This window comes from Alosa alosa, chromosome 15, assembly GCF_017589495.1.
Source record: "Alosa alosa isolate M-15738 ecotype Scorff River chromosome 15, AALO_Geno_1.1, whole genome shotgun sequence".
Classification (NCBI taxonomy): Eukaryota; Metazoa; Chordata; class Actinopteri; order Clupeiformes; family Clupeidae; genus Alosa; species Alosa alosa.
Genome location: NC_063203.1, coordinates 4,697,334 through 4,707,239, shown reverse-complemented (window position 1 = coordinate 4,707,239; position 9,906 = coordinate 4,697,334). Strand labels below are relative to the sequence as shown.

The following is a 9,906-nucleotide window of genomic DNA, read 5'->3' as shown; positions in this document are numbered from 1 at the left end:
TTATTCCTCTTTTTAGTCAACTTTAGCATGGGGCTGAAGACTTTTTATAGGCACTGTAATTGGTTGACCCACAATGCAAAAGGCAAAAGTTTACGTGCATCATTACTCATTGCCAGAGTCTCTCGTTGTGCAAATGCTTCAGCGAGAACTCTTTATTCCCAGGGTAGTGCGTTCCCATAAATAATGGAAAATATGATGTTGCAAAAACTACTGTAATGACTATGATACTGTATTACACCTGGTGCCTCTAGGGACTATGTCATCCTCTGCATCCAATTAAAACACTTCCTGTGAAGGTTATCTCGGCGAATAAAAGTATAACTGAAATTAAACTTACAACATATGACTGTGATGAATGATCATGTCTGGACATGGAACTCAAATATGCCTCCTTCTTTGGCTGCAGTCAGGCTTTGCATGTAAGTTACTGGGTGAATTTGCCATGCCTAGTTTAGCAAAGGATGGTGATATAGTGATTGGAGGTATTTTCCCTGTGTTTAACAAACAAAATCACGTAAATGCTTCATTTGAAAAACAGCCTCCAATGGTGACGTGTGACAGGTAAGACAAGAATTCTTTTGGTAAATATTTTATAATGATGTTGAATTCAAATGCATTTACACTATATACTGTTTCCTCAGATTTGACAGCCGTGCGTTTCGTTGGACCCAGGTGATGATCTTTGCGATTAATGAAATCAACAATGATGACACTTTACTGCCAAATATCTCTCTAGGCTACAAGATATTTGACTCATGCTCTTCCCCGACTAACACATTACGTGCCGCTCTTTCACTATTGAGTGAGACAGATGGAATTAAGTCTCGGCCTACAGCTCAATGTCAGCCTCCTATTACAGCATTAATAGCAGATGCAGGGTCATCTCAGTCTGTAGCTCTTGCTGGAACATTTGGACCTTTTAACCTGCCGATGGTAATAGACCTACTTAATAAATAATGTAATGTTCTGTTGTAGACATTTAGTACCATATTTCAGTATGCTGTTTTGTGTGGTTTAAAGTTCTCTGGCACAGGGCTGGGGCTGTGTCAGATTTGAGAACTAATGATTATTACAGGCTATGTCTGTAGGGGCAAATATTCTTGTTTGTATTTATTAACTGTTGCATGCAAGAAAATTGCTATATTAAGGAACTCTACATTTTGTATTAATCAAGAACTACTCTATTAATGATACTCTTTGTTTGACACTGGCTCCGTGAAGTGACAGCTCTGTAATGCACACATGTATTTAATACAGTGATCTAGATTTCGGCAACTTCAATTTAGGGTCCAGGATTACATTTTCAATCCCAAACAAATCAGGAAACAGTGACAATGCGCCTTTTTATTCTTTTGTTAGCTTCGCTTATTGTAGTCCAGTATTTATTGTGTAAGTTCTGGTAAAAAAACATGTTCATTTGTTGTTTATTTTGGGAAACTCCTTCTCCCCAGTCTTTCTCATGACCTTATTTTATTTTAAGTCTTTAATCACAGTTACTGAACAAGTATGTTGTATCAAAGTATGCATGATATAAAACAAATGCATGCTCTGAAATGTTCTTCAATTTGTGAAACATTTACTTTACACATCATAGTTTTACAACATATGCATGGCATGAAACTAATATTTTCTGTGTTTTATTTTTTGCAGGTAAGCTACTTCTCAACTTGTGCCTGCCTGAGTGACAAAAGTAAATACCCAACATTTTTCAGAACAATACCGAGTGACTATCACCAAGCAAAGGCTTTGGCTTTTCTGGTGAAAAAATTTGGATGGGAGTGGATAGGAACCTTACAATCTGATAATGACTATGGTAGAAATGGACTGTCAGCATTTATTACTGAAGTGAAGACGCTTGGAGTTTGCATTGCATTTACTGGCACTGTTGGTCGAACTTACCCTCAGAGTAAAATACTTAAGGTTGTTCATATGATCAAAATGTCAAATGTACGAGTTATTCTTGCCTTCACCCCTGAGGGGGATCTTTATCCAGTAATGAAGGAGATGGTGAGACAAAACATAACTGGAATACAGTGGATTGCAAGTGAAGCCTGGATAACAGCATCTCAGCCATCCATCCCTGAATATTTTAAATCATTTGGAGGCACGATTGGTGTTTCAGTGCGCAAGATGGTGATTCCAAAACTACGAAACTTCCTTACTAACATCAGTCCCTATTCTACTCCGGGAGCTGCTTTTATTGGTAGTTTTTGGGAAAATCTTGTGGGTTGTAGGCCATTTCACCATCTCAGTACAGCATCTAGTAGCCCTGTCTGCAGAGGAGATGAGGTTCCTGATTTTACAAGTGTTTTCTTCAATGTCACACAACTGAGAGTGTCCTACAATGTTTACAAGGCGGTGTATGCTATTGCACATGGCATACATGAGTTGATATTTTGCAATCAAAGTTCTCCTCCAGAGAAGTGTTTGAACGTGTCACAGATCAGTCCAAAGCTGGTGAGCTTATTTAATATCATATCATCAGGAAAATTACACAACATTACATTGTTCAGACATTACATTGGCAATTGTTTTTCTTTCGCAGGTCACCGCTCAACTTAGAAAAGTAAAGTTTGTAGATGAATTTGGAGAGACTGTGTTTTTTGATAACAACGGTGATTTTCCTCCTTCTTACGACATAATCAACTGGCAGCTGAAACACGGAGAGGTCAAGCATGTGACCCTGGGATATTTCAGCACGTCTGCTAATGCAGCTTATGAGCTTTTCATACAGGAGGAGAACATAATATGGAGTACAGGGAATGTGGTGTGGAAAATGCATCCATTCAAAAAAACAATGTTATATAATACTATGATTTCTGTAAAAAATAATCACTTTTATGATCTTTTTTGTCCAGGTTCCAAAAGCTGTGTGCTCAGAGGTATGTCCTGTTGGCACAAGAAGAGCACCCATTAAAGGAAGGCCCAGCTGCTGTTTTGACTGTGTTCCATGTGCTGATGGCACCATCACTAATCATTCAGGTATGCTGCATTAACATTAGAACCTGCTGATTATTAGGTTACTGTGTGTATAACCTATGTAGTAACTTGTGTACCAGTTAATATTTCTAAGATCATCAGGGCCACTTTTTTCAAATAAAGCCAATAATTGATTAAAATACAACATCAGCACAAAACAGAAAGTTAGTATGACTGTGTGGAGACAAAATATATATTTATTTTTCTAAAAATGACAATATTATTGCTTGTTGTTCAGGAGCATTGGACTGCACCCCCTGTCCTGAGGAGTACTGGTCCAATGAGGAGAGGAGTAGCTGTTTATTAAAATATATTGAGGTCTTGTCCTTTAAGGACACACTGGGAATCATTCTGACAGCCGTGTCTTTATTTGGGGCCTCCCTTACTTTAGCAACCACAGTCATTTTCCTTGTGTTCAGGCACACACCCTTAGTGAGGGCAAATAATGCAGAACTGAGTGCCCTGCTGCTGCTCTCCCTCCTCCTCTGCTTCCTCTGCCCTCTCACCTTTATAGCTGAGCCCACTGCCTGGTCCTGCATGCTGCGCCACACAGCATTTGGCGTGACCTTTGCCCTCTGTATCTCCTGTGTTTTAGGGAAAACATTGGTTGTGATCACAGCTTTCCGTGCCACTTTGCCAGGTGCAACTAAATTTGGGCCTGTGCAACAGAGGATCATTGTATATTCTTGCACTGGGATTCAGGTTCTTATTTGTATACTCTGGCTAAGTATTGCACCACCATATCCCCAAATAAGGCACAACAATAGAAAGATTATTGTGGAATGCAACACAGGGTCAGACACAGCATTTTATGCTGTGTTGGGGTACATAGGCTTTTTAGCAGGTATATGCCTAGTTGTGGCTTTCTTGGCAAGGAAATTACCAGATAATTTCAATGAGGCCAAATTCATTACTTTCAGTATGTTTGTATTCTGTGCTGTGTGGATCACATTCATTCCAGCATATGTTAGCTCACCGGGAAAATATACTGTGGCAGTGGAAATATTTGCTATTTTGTCCTCTGCATTTGGTTTACTTGTTTGCATTTTTGCCCCAAAATGTTATATTATAATATTTCAACCTGAGAAAAACACTAAAAAACATATAATGGGGAAAGTACCCAAGAGTGAACATTGATAAGTACACTGTAATTGGGCTGTGCTGGGTATAACACATTAATACATTAATGTAATCACATTACACATTACTGTTCCTAAATTCTAGCATGAACACGCCTACTTAGATCTCCTGCTAGTCAGTGCTAGCAGGAGATGCTAGTCTGGAACACCATAATTCACTAACATCGGTTGGCAGAAGACTGGGGCCAATGAGCGACGAGAGGGGATGACGCTATAGTTGTGAAATCGATAATGGCTGTGGAAAAAGGTAGTATCAAAGCCTGTAAATATAAAAATAATTGCAGTCGGAAGAATGTGCACATTTATTTACAGTAAAGAGAGACCTACATACACTGTATCCTGACTGCCAATGTTGTTTATTGTCAGTTTGTAAAGTTTAGGTGAAGTAGGAAGTAACATTAAGAGTCCCTGGTCAATGTGATTGGTTAGGCTAGACCAATGATTTCAAAGTTAACACTATGTCTACACTGTCACTGTGTTGGAGAAGTTTTGCAATCATGAGTCCCCAGAAGTGAATGAGTCTGGTTTTAACGAGGCTAGCTAAATTCATCAATCACATTAAAGTGACTGTTACAGTCACTGAACATGTTATAGTTAAAAGGATGAACTTTAGTAATACTTTATTAAAGATTTTGCTAAATTTCTAAACTGTTGCTTAAAGGTTCTCTAAGTCTTGTTACGCGTTGTCTAAACTAGAATTTTTTTGTGAACGTGTTTTGACATACAGCAAACATCTCCCCAACAATCTACCTGTCCCCTGAATACGCTGTATAAAATCCGGCCCCTGTAGACAGCCCAGGCTGGACCATGAAACATAACAAACTGTTCCAGCCAATCACCAACGACATGTAATGTGCGCTTCAGGAAGATTAACAGCTTCGGGAAGAACGGAAGAAAGGGGCGAGCTAGCTCTCTGTTTTGTTTGATAATACTTCAAACGTCAATAGAAGTGACATCACCCAACAGTGCTTAGAGAACCTTTAAGCAGTTCTTGAGATATAGAAATGTGTAAAATTATAGCACTCCCTCCAGAGAATGCCGTAGTTATTTTATGTGTCAAATTTTAAGAGGTTTGAACATGAGGCACTACATCACAAATGAGTTATAATAGTCTGTGTTGATGTGCCTCCTTCAGACCAACATACCACAGAAATGTTGTAAACTTTAAGGGTAGACATCATATCAGCCTAGTGGGGCTACAAGCACAGCAAGTTTCATGTACGCTGGTGTTCAGATCGGCAATGTCTCCAGAAACAACCAACAACCAAAAATCTGCAAAAAGCTTTGGCTAAGCTGACTTTGCTGCACTAGTGCTAAGCTACCCTCATTAGAAATAAGATAGTCTAGTCAAATGTATGTGGTAGGGCATTTTAAAACAGGTCTGAAAAGCTACAATGATTGTCAATTTAATTGTTTGGAACAACAGAGAAAGCACTATGGTTTAGTCTTTGTTAAAGTGTCCAGAACTCACAGTGTTATTCTTTTCATCTTTCTGGCAAGATCATTACATCTGATGCATTCATCTTTATTTCAGGGGATTGCACAATGCTATGTTCAACAAAGCAGTGGTATTACTTGGTAATGCAGTTTTAATCAAAACTTCAGTCTGACTCTGGCCTTGAGTTGTCTCTGAGGTAATGTTGTCAAGGCCAAGGTCAGTTCTTAGCCTTTTGGTGTTAAAACGAATGGTCAAAAGTGTGATTGGACACCAATCGTCAATTAACAGGGATAAGAGATATACGGTAATTACTTGTTTCGTCATTGTCATCTCTCTCTGAGTTTTTTATGCATACAGCTCAATAGAAGTAGCCTGGCTAAATTAATTTGCTGCCGCTAGGGGCGCGTCTAGATTTCTAGGCTACAATGGAAGCTCAATATCTTATAAAAATATTAACTTAAAATTCCACTGAAAGGTTGCCAATACCGATAAAGCTTTTCATTTTTTGCCACCTTTTGAAATGTTCTTTTCACAAGACACAAGGCATTCACAAGATGAAAGAGCTTACTGTATAAGGCTCAGTCAGTCACATGCCTTTCACATAATAGCTCTCAACTGTTCAGTCCATAACTGCGGTAAGCACAGAATCCTCACTACTCATTGATTTCACTCCTTGTAACACTGTAATAATGCCACTAAAAGGTGAAGCTAGCTTTGGCCACGCAGAATTGAAATAAACGTGTCTTCCTGTCCTAGATGTTAGTATGTTAGTGTCTCTACTGCCTACTACTACTATTTTATAACAATCAGTTGTAAACTTTAAAAATGTATCAAGAGTACCAAGATGAGTATATTTTTAGTCCAGGCTGCATGTTCCCATGAATGAATAAAATAAATTATGTAAACACAACTGTCGTGTGCTGTAATGATTATGCTGCCACACATGGTGCCTTACGGGACTATGCCATCCTCAGCATCCAATAGAAATGCTTCAGTTCAGGATTATCTCAGGGAATAAAAGTATATGAGAAGTACAGTTTATCACATATGACTGTGATAAATGATCATGTCTGGGCATGGAACTCAAATATGCCTCCTTCTTTGGCTGCAGTCAGGTTTTGCATGTAAGTTACTTGGTGAATTTGGCATGACTAGTTTAGCAAAGGATGGTGATATTATGGTTGGAGGTATTTTCCCTGTGTTTAACAAACAAAATCACGTAAATGCTTCATTTGAGAAAGAACCTCCAGAGGTGACATGTAAGGGGTAAGGGGACATGAGAATTTAACATTTTTCATTTTGAATTTTTAAATATTTTATATTGATTGTGAAATATGCACTTACACAATATTATGTTTCCCCAGATTTGACATGCGTGCTTTCCGTTGGACCCAGGTGATGATCTTTGCAATTAATGAAATAAACAGTGATGGCACTTTACTTCCAAATATCACCTTAGGGTACAGGATTTTTGATTCATGCGCTTCTCCAACTAACACATTACGTGCTGCTCTCACGCTGTTGAGTGAGGAAAATGGGGACAAGTATACAGCTCAATGTCAGTCTCCTATTTCAGCATTAATAGCCGAATCAGGTTCATCACAGTCATTAGCTCTTGCTGGAACATTTGGACCTTTTAACCTGCCAATGGTAATATTTGGTTATAATTATAACTATTTTCTTTTGAGACATCAATTATTATATTTCATTATACTGTTTTGTTTACACCTACTGTTACACATCCTAGTTTGACACATAATATGAAACTAATATTTGCTCTATTTCGTTTTTTTTAAATGCGCAGGTTAGCTACTTCTCAACTTGTGCCTGCCTGAGTGACAAAAGTAAATACCCAACATTTTTCAGAACAATACCGAGTGACTACCACCAAGCAAAGGCTTTGGCTTTTCTGGTGAAAAGATTTGGATGGGAGTGGATAGGAACCTTACAATCTGATAATGACTATGGTAGAAATGGACTGTCAGCATTCATTACTGAAGTGAAGAAGCTTGGAGTTTGTATTGCATTTACTGGGACTGTTTTGCGAACGTACCCCCAGAGTAAAATACTTGAGGTTGTTGAAATGATCAAAATGTCAACTGTACGAGTTATTCTTGCCTTTGTGCCCGAGGGGGATCTTTATCCAGTAATGAAGGAGATAGTGAGACAAAACATAACTGGACTACAGTGGATTGCAAGTGAGGCCTGGATAACAGCAGCTCGCCCATCCACTCCTGAAATGTTTACGTCTTTTGCAGGCACAATTGGTTTTTCAGTGCGCAAGATGGCAATTCCGAAACTACAAAACTTCCTCACTAACATCAGTCTCTATTCTAATCCAGGAGCTGCTTTTTTTGGTAGTTTTTGGGAAACTCTTGTGGGTTGTAGGCCATTTCACCATCTCGGTACATCATCTAGTAGCCCTGTCTGCAGAGGAGATGAGGTTCCTGATTTGACAAATTTTTTCTTCAATGTCACACAACTGAGAGTGTCCTACAATGTTTACAAGGCGGTGTATGCTATTGCACATGCCATACATGAGTTGATATTTTGCAATAAAAATTTTCCTCGAGAGAATTGTTTAAATGCATCACAAATCAGTCCAAAGCTGGTAAGCTTATTTGAGATCATATTTCATTTCAAAATTATGTGAGCATTATTCAATATATGCTGATTTACTAACAATTTGTTTCAGGTCACTGCTACGCTAAGAAAAGTAAAGTTTGTAGATGAATTTGGAGAGACTGTGTTTTTTGATAGCAATGGTGATCTTCCTCCTTCCTACGATATCATCAACTGGCAGCTAAGGCACGGAGAGGTCCAGCATGTCACTGTGGGATATTTCAGCACGTCTGCTAATGCAGCCTATAAGCTTTTCATACAGGAGGAGAACATTATATGGAGTATGGGGAAAATGGTATGGAAAATGCATTCTTCTGAAACCCACTCTCATGTCACTGAAACAATACCTCTCATCCAAGGTTTCATGTCTCTAAAAACATCCCATGGTCTATTTTTTGGCCAGGTTCCAAAAGCTGTGTGCTCAGAGGTATGTCCTGTTGGCACAAGAAGAGCACCCATTAAAGGAAGGCCCAGCTGCTGTTTTGACTGTGTTCCATGTGCTGATGGCACTATCACTAATCATTCAGGTACACAAGGTTTTGATTATTAAGTTGCAACTCCAGCATAATGAAGTAGAACTATTAACAAAGTTGTGTTAAAAATGGTTGGTATCAAAAATAAACAATCAGTAACCTTTAGAGTAATTTTTAAATGTGTGCCCTTGAGTTTAGTTTGTGTTGACAGCATTTCATTAACAGAGAGTATTTATGAATACGATAATTTATCATTCTGTATTTAGAAGGACTGTTCTGGTGACATATTTCTTGTGGTATATTTGTAATACTGTGCAAACATTGACAATATTATTGCTTGTTGTTCAGGAGCATTGGACTGCACCCCCTGTCCTGAGGAGTACTGGTCCAATGAGGAGAGGAGTAGCTGTGTATTAAAATATATTGAGGTCTTGTCCTTTAAGGACACACTGGGAATCATTCTGACAGCCGTGTCTTTATTTGGGGCCTCCCTTACTTTAGCAACCACAGTCATTTTCCTTGTGTTCAGGCACACACCCTTAGTGAGGGCAAATAATGCAGAACTGAGTGCCCTGCTGCTGCTCTCCCTCCTCCTCTGCTTCCTCTGCCCTCTCACCTTTATAGTTGAGCCCACTGCCTGGTCCTGCATGCTGCGCCACACAGCATTTGGCGTGACCTTTGCCCTCTGCATCTCCTGTGTTTTAGGGAAAACATTGGTTGTGATCACAGCTTTCCGTGCCACTTTGCCAGGTGCAACTAAATTTGGGCCTGTGCAACAGAGGATCATTGTATATTCATGCACTGGGATTCAGGTTCTTATTTGTATACTCTGGCTAAGTATTGCACCACCATATCCCCAAATAAGGCACAACAATAGAAAGATTATTGTGGAATGCAACACAGGGTCAGACACAGCATTTTATGCTGTGTTGGGGTACATAGGCTTTTTAGCAGGTATATGCCTAGTTGTAGCTTTCTTAGCAAGGAAATTACCAGATAATTTCAATGAGGCCAAATTCATTACTTTCAGTATGCTTGTATTCTGTGCTGTGTGGATCACATTCATTCCAGCATATGTCAGCTCACCGGGAAAATATACTGTGGCAGTGGAAATATTTGCTATTTTGTCCTCTGCATTTGGTTTACTTGGTTGCATTTTTGCCCCTAAATGTTATATTATTATTTTTCATCCTGAGAAAAACACTAGAAAACATATAATGGGGAAGGTGCCTAGGAGCATTTGATAAGATTATAT

General features: G+C 39.0%; 2 protein-coding genes across 2 annotated transcripts; both read left to right on the top strand.

Annotated features, from left to right (window-relative positions):
• The first annotated feature begins 421 nt into the window (after positions 1–421).
• Positions 422–4,116, top strand: LOC125308584 (extracellular calcium-sensing receptor-like). Its single transcript, XM_048265144.1, has 6 exons — positions 422–561; positions 642–933; positions 1,651–2,457; positions 2,546–2,767; positions 2,859–2,982; positions 3,218–4,116. The coding sequence occupies exons 1-6, from the start codon at positions 443–445 to the stop codon at positions 4,114–4,116; spliced, it is 2,463 nt and encodes an 820-aa protein (XP_048121101.1). The 5' UTR covers positions 422–442.
• Positions 4,117–6,733: 2,617 nt separating this feature from the next.
• LOC125308583 (vomeronasal type-2 receptor 1-like) lies at positions 6,734–9,895 on the top strand. Its single transcript, XM_048265143.1, has 6 exons — positions 6,734–6,822; positions 6,921–7,206; positions 7,361–7,933; positions 8,252–8,374; positions 8,582–8,705; positions 9,003–9,895. Exons 1-6 carry the CDS (start codon positions 6,734–6,736, stop codon positions 9,893–9,895), a joined length of 2,088 nt encoding a protein of 695 aa, XP_048121100.1.
• Positions 9,896–9,906: the final 11 nt, after the last annotated feature.

What these genes read in the sequence shown, in the direction of transcription:
- LOC125308584 (XM_048265144.1), top strand. Translation starts at nt 443, where the DNA reads ATGCCTAGTTTAGCAAAGGATGGTGATATAGTGATTGGAGGTATTTTC. An exon ending in CCAATGGTGACGTGTGACAG is followed by an intron (nt 562 to 641) that starts GTAAGACAAGAA and finishes CTGTTTCCTCAG; the next exon opens with ATTTGACAGCCGTGCGTTTC. An exon ending in GACCTTTTAACCTGCCGATG is followed by an intron (nt 934 to 1,650) that starts GTAATAGACCTA and finishes TATTTTTTGCAG; the next exon opens with GTAAGCTACTTCTCAACTTG.
- LOC125308583 (XM_048265143.1), top strand. Translation starts at nt 6,734, where the DNA reads ATGGTTGGAGGTATTTTCCCTGTGTTTAACAAACAAAATCACGTAAAT. An exon ending in CCAGAGGTGACATGTAAGGG is followed by an intron (nt 6,823 to 6,920) that starts GTAAGGGGACAT and finishes ATGTTTCCCCAG; the next exon opens with ATTTGACATGCGTGCTTTCC. An exon ending in GACCTTTTAACCTGCCAATG is followed by an intron (nt 7,207 to 7,360) that starts GTAATATTTGGT and finishes TTAAATGCGCAG; the next exon opens with GTTAGCTACTTCTCAACTTG.